This window comes from Hippoglossus stenolepis, chromosome 14 (assembly GCF_022539355.2).
Source record: "Hippoglossus stenolepis isolate QCI-W04-F060 chromosome 14, HSTE1.2, whole genome shotgun sequence".
NCBI classification, from domain to species: domain Eukaryota; kingdom Metazoa; phylum Chordata; class Actinopteri; order Pleuronectiformes; family Pleuronectidae; genus Hippoglossus; species Hippoglossus stenolepis.
This window is the reverse complement of record NC_061496.1, coordinates 1,025,224-1,036,730: the sequence shown is the minus strand read 5'-3', so window position 1 is coordinate 1,036,730 and position 11,507 is coordinate 1,025,224. Positions and strand designations below refer to the sequence as shown.

The 11,507-nt window shown below is 48.3% G+C and overlaps 1 protein-coding gene across 1 annotated transcript in view; it reads right to left on the bottom strand.

Moving 5' to 3' along the window:
- Positions 1-135: 135 nt before the first annotated feature.
- The window catches only part of frem1b (Fras1 related extracellular matrix 1b), a 29,314-nt gene continuing 17,942 nt past the window's right edge, over positions 136-11,507 (bottom strand). The window contains 15 exon segments of the mRNA XM_047342767.1: positions 136-339; positions 416-501; positions 1,419-1,528; positions 1,609-1,755; positions 1,968-2,012; positions 2,586-2,872; positions 2,963-3,112; positions 3,199-3,271; positions 3,352-3,481; positions 3,844-3,988; positions 4,107-4,308; positions 6,078-6,498; positions 8,245-8,509; positions 9,807-10,011; positions 10,196-10,337. Of these exon segments, the coding sequence (XP_047198723.1) occupies positions 137-339; positions 416-501; positions 1,419-1,528; positions 1,609-1,755; positions 1,968-2,012; positions 2,586-2,872; positions 2,963-3,112; positions 3,199-3,271; positions 3,352-3,481; positions 3,844-3,988; positions 4,107-4,308; positions 6,078-6,498; positions 8,245-8,509; positions 9,807-10,011; positions 10,196-10,337 (2,611 nt within the window). The 3' untranslated portion in view covers position 136.

Here is an 11,507-nt window from a genome sequence, read left to right as displayed (position 1 = left end):
ATTATTTGTCTCAGTTTTTAGTTATTTTGGTTTCTACAGCATCTTTATTATGATAAAAATATGAAAACTAATGTTCAGAGCAGCATCGTTACGTGATGAGTTCCTGCCGGTCGTCATGACGACGCTGTGAATATCCTCAGTGTCTCAGAGCCGGAGATGAACAGATGAATGCGTGTTGAGTTTCTGCCGAACAGCTCGAGGAGATCCAGCTGCCGGGGTTTTCAACCAGCACACAGCCGCCCCCGGAGCCACTGCGGCTCGGCAGCGCCCCCCTCAGCCTGGAGAAGGACACTGAGCGACCGTCCGCCCACGTCCAGCCCCTCGGACCTGCAGACAGACCTGAGGAGCAGGGAACGGATCAGCAGCTGCTCCACACCAGCTGGAACCTGAGGCCTGAACGTGCTGCGTCACTCACCGATCCAGAACGGCTGCTTCCTGGAGAACCTCCACAGCCAGGACATGTCTCTCCTGGAGCGCACGCTGGTCAAGCTGCTGTTGAACCTGTGAGGGAATCAAACCTTTCCATTAACTCCAATTAGTTCCCATGGCAACCGCTGGGATTTCTGACACGTTTGTGAAACTAATATTTTTTGTTTCCAGATTTTCCTTGAATAAGAAACGTGAAGTGAAAAGTTCAACAACTTTAACTAACACAACGGTACTAGTGTGTAACACTGTGTTTTACTGTGTTTGTGTGTGTCTGTGTGTATTACGTGTGTGTATTACTGTGTGTTTGTGTGTATTCGTGTGTGTGTGTATTACTGTGTGTGTGTGTGTATTACTGTGTGTATTCATGCGTGTGTCTGTGTGTATTACTGTGTGTATTGTTAAGACTAAAATCTATGTTTTTCTTTGTGTGTGTGTCTGTGAAGATGGCAATGAAACTAAACTCTAAACAAATGCAGTATGTTAGACAGGGGGGGCAGGGACAGTTTGGGCTGAATATGTGGGAGAATGTGTGGCCTTCACATAGTGACTGTTAGTAGCTGCTGCTGGCTGGTTTTAATCTTGAAGTTGATTAGTGTGTGTGTGTGTGTGTGTGTGTGTGTGTGTGTGTGTGTGTGTGTGTGTCACATCGCAGTTCAGTCTTGCACCTGTCTGATAATGCCTGTTTGAGAAGACTGTACATCTGTGGCGTACAATACACTGTACTTTAACTTGTTCTCATACCTAACTTACTATATTACAACTAAACTCCATCAGCTTTATTCAAACATCACACATACATGAATGCACTGTTTTCATAAGAAACTGTGACCTACCCTTAGAAAGAATTCAGGCAGCTGCCACTAGGGTCTGAAGGACAGATAGGAAAGGCGCATGCCATACTGAAGACTGTATTCATGTGTGTGTCTGTATTGTGGTGTGTGTCTGTGTGTATTACTGTGTGTATTCATGTGTGTGTCTGTGTGTATTACAGCAGCGAGCAGGTTCTCTCAGCGCTGGCCCAGGTCGCCACAGACGAGCTGATGATGTAACAACGTCTCCTGTAGTGAGTCCAACCATCAGGACACGAGCTGCTGAACGACTGAGACACAGAGACACACACTTCAGACACACAACAGAACCAGACAACAGTGTGTGTGTGTGTGTGTGTACTTTGTGTACCTTGTGCTGCCGTAGCTCTGGTGCTGGATGATCCATCTGAGGAGTGTCACCAACTCGCCCCTCCTGCAGGGGGCGACTGTGAGACCAGCTCAACGCAGAGTCATCCGGCTTCAGTTCCTCCAGACGAAGAGGAGTCAGACTGTGGAACTGAGGAAGAGGAGGAAGAGGAGGAAGAGGAGGAGGACATCACGTTCGTTCATTTATTCATGTGTTTGTGTGTGTGAATTTGTGTGTGTCTGTGTTGTGTGTGTGTCTGTGTGTCTGTGTTGTGTCTGTGTGTGTCTGTGTTGTGTGTTGTGTGTGTCTATCTGTGTGTGTGTGTGTGTGTGTGTTGTGTCTGTTGTGTGTGTGTGTCTCACTGTCCACACTCGGTCTCCAGGCGTCCTCTCTCCTGACAGATGAACCTGAACAAGGTTCAAACATTGATTATTAATTCAGCACATTGATCAAATATCTTTTCACAGAAGAAGTTTCAGGTTCATGAAGAAGAACGTTAGAAACGTGTTTATTAGAATAGAACCTCGTGTTTTAACCATGACCTGAAAACAAAGATGGCGACTCGCCTCCACTTCCTCCAGAAAGACAGACTAAATGTCTCCGATGTGAACGCTGCCATCTAGTGTTGGAGTCTGAGTCTGTGCAGCCGTGATCGTGGCGGGAGCCGAGGTATCGAGGTGCGACACGTTAAAGGAGGAGGTTCATGAGCTATACTGCAGCCAGACACCAGGGGGCGAGCCAGAGGATTGGGCTTCACTTTCAGGGAGCTGTCATGTCGTCCATCTTTATTTACAGTCTGGTTCTGTCGAACAGGCCGACAAGGCAACAAACCTGATGTAATGTGAAAGGAAACCAGCAGGTGGCAGAGTCTCTGGTTTTCTCTTTATATTCTGTGTGAAATCTTAAATCTCGTTGACTGTTCACACTGATCAATGAATCCTAATGAACTAACTGATGTGGGACAGACAGACGTCTCTGACCTTTACTCCTCCATGTCCGACTTCGCTCGTCCCTGGCAGCCTCCTGCTGTGGGGGGGGGCGTGGCCGGGCCCCGCCTGGTCCTGTGGTTCCCGCTCTCCGTAGTCCAGGTAGGGCCGGCGGTTGGGGACGTCTCCTCTGGGAGGGTGAGGCTGGTTCTCCCACATCAGCTCCGCCTCGATGTCGGTGACGGGGTCCTCGTCCTCCTCCGGCCTGGGGGGGTCAGGGAGGCGAGGAGGTGGAGGCTTCCCGCCCTCGTCCACCACCAGTTCATCGGGGTCGCAGCTTCCTGAGACAACAGACACGACTCAGCTCAAATCTTTCAGTCTCCATCTCCCCTCAGTGCTGAAGTTATTTCATTGACAGTTGAGTGTCTGACCTCCTCTGGGGTCGATGACCTCCACGCTCGCTGACGTCCTCTGGCCCAGGACGGCGTTCTTTGGATTCTTCAGGGCGACGGTGAAGGTCTCGTGGTTTTCCTCCAGGCCGTCGTCCATCAGGTAAATGTTCCAGGTTTTCACACTGACGCCTGAAACCAAACAGGATGGAAGTTATCACCATTACACTGATTTATGGATATATAGATAATGTAATATATAATATATAACTTCAGACCTGGGTCAAACTGGATGAGAGAAGCTGAGCTGTGGGTGAAATCTCTTCCCAGTTTGGCCGAACCTTCCTCCACCTGCACACACACGACAAATCCTGAGCTCTGATTGGTTCCATGTGTTCCAACACTTTCTCTGCAAGGCGGCGACGTCGTACCTGAATCGCAACGTACGCCGGGTCCAAGCTCCTCCCACTGCGCTGGATCTGGATCTGAAGGGTCCCTGAGGTCTCACAGGTTCTGTAGCAGGTCGCAGACAAGTCCACCCGGGACCAGAACAGCTCTAATCTACAGGGGACACACAAACACACCATGTATACACACAATACACAACACATGATATATGATGATATATATATATATACATCATGTCATTTGATGTCAATGATTTAAATGTTACTGTATTCATTTACTTTGTGTCTTTGATGTTTTCTCTTTGTGAAGTTCTTTGTAAGAGCAGTTTTTAAAGTATATATGTACACACATTATAATGACGTGTGGTAAATGAAGGAGCACAAACAGGAAGTCTCCAGTCACATGTTCTGTTCGTCTGGAGACTGAAGGGTTCAATAAGGTCGAGGCCATAAGTATGTGGACACAAGGTGATGGACACGTGTCCGTCCCTCAGCAGCAGCTCCTCCTCCACCTACACTTCAGGCAGCATCGTGTTTCCAGCCGGGTCCGTGAGGCGGAACTCGAAGCTGTCGGCCGTCACCTCCATGTCGGCCGGGAGGACGAACACCACGGCCCGCTGGTCCACGTCCCGCTGGGTGAAGCGACCTCGGATGTAGCCCCCTGGTGGGACGAGAGGACACAGCAGCTCAGCACTGACACCACCAACACTCTGGACCGGACCTCGTTTCATTTTCACAACCAGAGAGAAACGGTTCAGGAGCAGAGCTGCTGTCCGGACCTGTGAGGCCGTTCTCCAGGTAACCGAAGTGAGGAGGCCTGCTGATGGAGAACTCCAGCTCCTCCGTGGGGCTGTCGGGGTCGGACCCCTGCAGGTGTTTGTTGGTGATGAAGAGGCCGAAACGTCCGGCCCCCAAATCCACCACCGTGCTGGGGCTGCGTCTGGTGGTCAGACTGGGAGGGGTCCTGTCAACCTGGTCCACCTGAACACAGAGGAGCAGAGGAGGGCTCAGAGCGTGTGTGTGTGTGTGTGTGTGTGCGTGTGTGTGTGTGCGTGTGTGTGTGTGCGTGTGTGCGTGTGTGTGTGTGTGTGTGTGCGTGTGTGTGTGTGGCTACATAAACAGCAACATTAAGGCAGATAAACACAATTGGTTTCAACACAAAGACACAACATGTGTGATCACACAAAGCTCCTTCGTCTCCTTTGTTTCAGCTCAATGATGAAATACAGATAATTCATCTCATGAACCAGATGCGTCTCAGAAAGTGAGAATATCCTGAATGAGGTTCAATATTTGAATGACAGCCTACAGCTAAAAAACTACATATTGCTTTTGGACTTTGAGTAAATGCAGTGTAAAGTATGTGTATCAGTGTAGTTCAGAACAATTCATGCAGTAATTTGTGCTTAAGGTGCAAGAACACACTTGTCAGAATTAGGACATTTCTCTTTTCTAAGTCCTTTCTTGACTTAGCTCAGCAAATAATCAAATATTAGGAGATTCGGGATTTTTGGAAGGCAAAAGAAAACTAGTGCTACGTTGTAGCACTGACGTGCCCGAGCACCCGCACGTTGAAGCCTGTTGTGGTCGGTGGAGAGAGCGATCAATGACCAAGCGCACGTCTCCGCGTTGCACGCGTTTTGCTCACTGCGGCAAGGACAAACGCTTCACTTCCTGCGTCCGTCCGAGACGTCGATCCTCGCCTGCTAATTGCTCATTACGCTCCACGCTATCAATTGCACATCACACTGAAAATTTTATGTAAATTGAATGATAGTTGTAAAACAAAGCTTATTTCCTGTTGCCAGTAGGTGGCGCCATCAGTATTATTACGTACAGACTAATAGATCCGTTCAAGTAGGGGCTCTGATGTAGCGTGAGCAATTTTGTGTCAATTGGACAATGTTACAACAAATCAATTTTCACACTGATCAGTAGGTGGCGCTATGCCCCTGAGGAAATATTGACACATAGAGCTGTTCAGGCTTGGACTCTGATCATGTGACAGAAGTTCCGTGGTGATAGGACGATGCACACTGGAGTTATGACAACATCGTCTCCTTATACAGTCATACTGTTGTTGTACTGTTCCTAGAAAAAGAAAAAATATATATATACTACATATATAAATATATATTTATATATATATATAAATATATATTTATATACAATTATAGTAATTGATAATTCATAGAGATTGATTGCTCCTTCAGTTCCCACTTCTGTCCACAAGGTGGCAGTATTGTACTGCTCTGGGAGGCGCTATTGTCACATGATCAGACTCAGATCTGATGATTTAACTTCCTGTTTCCTCGTCTTCCTCCAAATGGAAATGATTTTCAGCTGATCTTTTTTATTCACTTTTAAGAAATAAAAGAAAAAGAGAACTGATCAACAGTTGACTGATGGTGACAGAGATTTATCAAACTAGAGGATCGATATTAAAATCAATATTAAAGTGAATATGTGTTTAGATTAAAGATGAGAAAAGACATTTGAAGATTTTGACTTATTAAAAAATAATGAATGAATTTAACTGTGGCTCCGCATAAAAAAACAGTTGAATAATCAGTTCAACAAATCATTGTAAAATGTTAATGATGAATCCTTTTAAACACAAACACACACACAACCTAACAATTCCTCCAATCACAAACAGTCTCAGGGTGTTCGCCACCTGACTGTGTGTTTGTGTTGTGTTGTGTTGTGTTGCGTTGCGTTGTGTTGTGTTGTGTTGTGTGTGTGTGCACCTGTATGTTGAACACAGCAGGCTCTTCTCTCAGTTGTCCAAACTCCAGGTATCCTCTGTTGTTTCCGTCAGTCGACAGGAAGTAGAAGCTGTCGATCTCTGCCGGGCTGCCCGGGTCGTGCCGGTAAGCCAGGTCCAGCCTGTCCACGTCCATCTGGGTGAACCTCAGCGGGGGGGTCAGGGGGGCTCCTCTCAGCAGCAGCTTACCGTGGCGCGGTGGCTGCGTGATGATGTAGCTCAGGTTGGCGGTGGGGGTGTCGGGGTCGGTGAGCTGCAGCCGCTCGGCGGAGATGACCTCTGTGGCCCCGTCCTGCAGCCGGAGGCCGACATTGCGGTTGAGGGTCGGGGGGATGCGGTCACCGTGCTCGATGGTGAAGTGGAGGCTGCCGCTGCGTGACGAGACGCCGTTACTGACGACGAAACTGGGAAGACAGACGTAAACGAAAAGCCAACGTCAAATAGTTTCTCTAATACGATAAGTGTTATTAATAAATAAATAGGATCAGATTTTACGTCGTCGCATTTTGAAAATAATATAGTTGCAGCCTTAAATAACGCTGGATGACAATCTACACTTATATACAGCGAGAAACAATTTCTGTATCCAATGTAAAATATATAAATATGAATCTTTGCTACACGTCTGCAGCAGCGTCCAATCAGAAGAAATGAAGAAGAAGAAGAAGAAGATGAAGATGAAGAAGAAGAAGAAGAAGATGAAGAAGAAGATGAAGAAGAAGAAGAAGAAGAAGATGAAGATGAAGATGAAGAAGAAGAAGATGAAGAAGAAGAAGATGAAGAAGAAGAAGAAGAAGAAGATGAAGATGAAGAAGAAGAAGAAGAAGAAGAAGAAGATGAAGAAGAAGAAGAAGAAGAAGAAGATGAAGATGAAGATGAAGAAGAGTACGAAACGTGGTTAAGTCAAATTAGATCAGTAGCTTCAATCCTCACACACACACGTTTGTACTTCTGTCTTAGTGAGGACACTCATGATCCAACCTGAAGCAAACTAAATACATGAATCTAATTCTAACCCTAAAACCAAGTCCATTCAAAGTGGGTCAGAAAGTGAGGACCGGCCAAAATGTCCTCACAAAGATATCTGTACACACACAGACACAGACACACACACACACACTGTGGTGACAACTGACAGAGCACTGGACCTGAAAACGAGCTGTGTGTGTTTGTACATGTGTGTATTTTGTCGTCCTCTCAGTCGTCTGCCAACACAATCTGCCTCTGAGCCCTGCAGCTGACAAACTGCCCCGGGCCTCAGCACACCGGCCACCACACACACACACACACACACACACACACACACACACACACACAGGCCCTGGTGTAACATCTGGCTTCGTTGTCGGCCATATTTGCCCAGGGACGGGCGCCTGTGGCCGGCGCTCTGGCCGCCATCGTGCCAGCACTGTTGTTATTTTCCTGATAATGCTCATTCATCATCTGCTGTCATGACAACACACGATGCTCAGGTGTGTGTTTTTAGATGTGGACACAAGTGGAAGTTTAGAAAGATAAAAAATAGTTGCTGTAGAATCTCCATCAAACTACAGTATGAATGATTGACAGGTCACTGGGACCTGATCATTGAATCTTCACATCCCTCAGAATCACTGTGGTTCCTTTTACTCTGTCGTTGAGGCGTCACATGACTGTTGAGGACTTTTTGACATCCTCCCACATTACAGTATCTGTCACTATATATTAAGTATAGTGCATATTCTATCTGTACAGGAGAGTAGAGCCTGTCTGGTTCCACAGATCCTCCTTCTGTCTCTGAGCAGAACCCAGGTCAGGTTATAGATAAAGGACCCACAGGACATTGTAGTGTCTTCACTCTTTGTGTGTTTCACCAGACGTGAGGGCACAATGTGATTCATGAACACACACTTTACACTGAACTGTCCAACAGGATGCAAACACCTCCATGTAACAGAGGGAGGGACCTTCATGGGTGAGGCAGGGTGAGGGAGATGTACTGGGAGGCTGTGGGAGACATGTTGTTTCACCTCCTGGTCTCCTTGATGCGTCAGCTGCTGCCTGACTTCTCCTTTCACCAGCTTCCAGGAAACTCCCAGACCAATGACCACGGAGCTGAAATGTGCCGTCACCATGACGACTGAAGTGAGTGTTGCTGTGAGTTCCCTCACCTGAAGGAGTCGGACTCGGCGTCGTGGCTGTTGTCGTGTGTGTAACACACTCTGTGGGCGGCGACGTCCAGCTGCGTGAAGCCGGTCAGCGGGACTCCGGGCCGCCGGACGGCGTGGACGAGGCCGCGTCGAGGCGGGACAGACACAGTGTAAACAAGCTCCTCCGGACGCCCCCCCGTGTCAGACGCCAGCAGGATGTCGGTGTTGAGGACGACCCGCTGCCCCTCCCTCAGATGCACTGCCTTGCTCAGTAGCACGATGTCACCTGGAGGCCGACAGAGGGCAAAGGTCAGAGCGCTGCAGCTTTTAATCTTTCTATTCATTTGGGAATTGATTTAAACCGTGGTTGAAACATGTGTGTGTGTTCCTGTACTTATACATTTGTGAGGACCATTTTAAGCACAGACTTACAGAGTGAGGACATTTTGTCTGGTCCTCACTTCTTCAATGGACTGAGGGTCAAGACTTTAGGGTTAGGTCTGGGTTAGGGGTCAGGGGTCAGGGTTAGGGAATGTATTATATGTATTATGCCAATGAGTGGATGGCGTGATGGGGGGGTGGACAGGATGGGGGACGTCTCTGATTGGTCGACAATGTGGTGGTTTAGACGTTTAGTTTCAATGAGCGCAGCTTTTCAGATTCACACACACAAGTGGTGGCTGGTGGGGGGGGCTTCGCATGCCGAAGTGTCCTTGGGAAAGAGGCTGAGCATAGATGTGTGTGTGAAAGTGTGTGAATGTGAAAGTGTTCTGTAAAGAGCTGTGAGACATCAGGAAGAGAAAAGATCTGTAAACATACAGACCATCTTCATATCTATACAAATATAGAACAGAGAGAAACAGAAAACATGAACCTGAAACTTCACACATCAAAACTGAACTAAAATGTAAAAATCTAAACAGGCTGAAGCAGTTTTTTGGAGTGGTGCTGGAGGAGGAGGAGAGGAGGAGGAGGAGGAGGAGGAGGAGGAGGAGGAGGAGGAGGAGGAGGAGGAGCACCCAGAGGAGATGAGCCAACGCCCCTCCACAGCTGCTCCACCTCTCCTCTGTTAATTATTCACCGGCTGAGGAGGTCGTCCGTTTCTCACCTCGGCTCCTCCAGGATCAGAGGGCCCGGAGCCAGAAGGGCCGAGGCCTCGAAGCACCGTGTTCACCCGACTGGCAAAGCTGGCACAGCGAGCTGGAAGAGGCTGGAGGGGGGGGCCCTCAATAATGAATGAAGCCTGGCCGGGGCCACAGAGGGCCGAGGTGTGTGAAGGTGTAAACACGGACATTTGTTTGTGTGCCAGAACGTTCCTGTTGTGACTTCAGACATTTTATGATCTGAGCACCTCCTCCTCTTCCTCCTCCTCCTCCTCCTCTTCCTCGTCCTAAAAGCAGCTGGACGTCAGATGTTTCAGGAATTAACTTTTAAATCAGCCTCAGTTTTTAGTTTCCTCGCTAACGTGCTAAACTACGATGAAGGAACATGTTGAACTTCATTACTTCCACATTAACATTGAGCATTTATCTCCACAGTCTCAGGTGTTCTACAGGTGAGGGATCGGTGAGTTGACCTCTGACCTTTGTGCACAGTCTGGACGGAGATGAAGAAGCTCTGAGCAGGAGACTCGTTCTCCAGGTCGCTGAGGGTGAAGCGGAAGCTGTCGTGACCTTTGAAGGCAGCGGCGTTGGCGTTGCTGTTGTGTTGGTACCACAGACGGTTCAGCTCCACGTCGTGCTGAGTGAAGTTCTGAGCGGCCGACAGCTCGGTCCAACCCGACTCCGTCTGCAGAGTCACACAGAACCGATACAGACCAGTGAGTCCTGAGGCGTCACCTGGTTAACAACCTTTAGTTTGAAGGAATAAATGGATGAGACACACACACACACACACACACACGCACACACACACACACACACACACACACACACACGCACACACACACACACACACACACACACACACACACCTTGAGCTGCAGCGGTCCAAACCGCGGTGCAGCGTTGATGAAGAAGAACACCTGGTTTGGGGGCGTGTCCATGTCCTCGGCCTCCAGAGCTACACTGGAAATCACCCTCCGCTCGCCAGAGTCCACCTCCAGCCCAGCGTTCCTGGAACACCAACGAAGAAGAAACTGAAATATATTCACAGTACATTTAGGGGACAAGCTTTAGACTTTTATTCATGTTTGTCCAAGACTGTAAATAAAGATGAAGACACGTCTCCACGTCCCCCACTGGGAAACAAAAAGCCAAAATATCTCAGATACAAACGCTGCCATCTTGTGGTGATGACGCCATTTGGAGTCTGTTAGTGATCAAGGTATCGACGTCCCGCCCATACCCATGCTCAACCAATCAGGAGTCAGTCTCAGCTGTCAATCATCACGTCTCAGCCTGTTTTTATATCATCAATAACTGATTCAAACCAAACTGATCAGAAACACTTGAACAAACATCAGCGAGATAAGAACGAGCTGAAATGACAGAAACATCTTTACAAACATTTATTCAACGTCTACTTTGATATTTTAGTTTGGTCCATGTCCCATCTGCTAACATGGAGGAGACAACCAGGGGTCAATCAACATGTTTTGGCCTCACTATGGGAGCTGTCGTGTCGTCCATCTTTACGTACAGTTGTCGATCTACGTCCAGTGTTTACTTTCATCTCTGTGTTTGGTCTCCTCCACCTGTCCAGGTAGAGGGCGGAGCCTTTTTCCTAATGACACGTACATACAGTGTCATTAAAATATAGTTTTAGCTACAGGATGTAAAAGTATCAGAATCTTTCTTCCTGCACGTGACGGACAAAGATACTGACGAAGTTGAAAAGTTGAGTGAGAGCAGGTTTTCCAGGAGGAATCATGGGAGATCTGTGGTGGTGGTGGTGGAGGTGGTGTTGGGACAGGAGGTGGTGGGGGGTTGAACATCAGAAACCGTCTGGCTGCTTCTTCACTCGGAAGTAAAATCCACGCAGGACAGAAGCTGCCACGTCCGTCCTGCAGGAACGCAAAAACAAGGAGGCCGGCATCTGCCAAGTCTCAGTGTTACTTCTGCCTCGGTGGCCTTTACAGTACCAGCTCGGCCTGTGCCACCGCACCCCCGCACCCCCGCACGCCGACAACTGATCTGGGGACAGTGGGGGCATGATGGGACGGCATGAGGAACCCAGTGAAGGATGAAAATTCCCAATCACTCGTTCACTCTTCTGTCGTCCTCTGTAAACACCAGGTCACCCCCTCCTCATCCTCCCTCCCCACCACCCCCCATCCTCCCCAT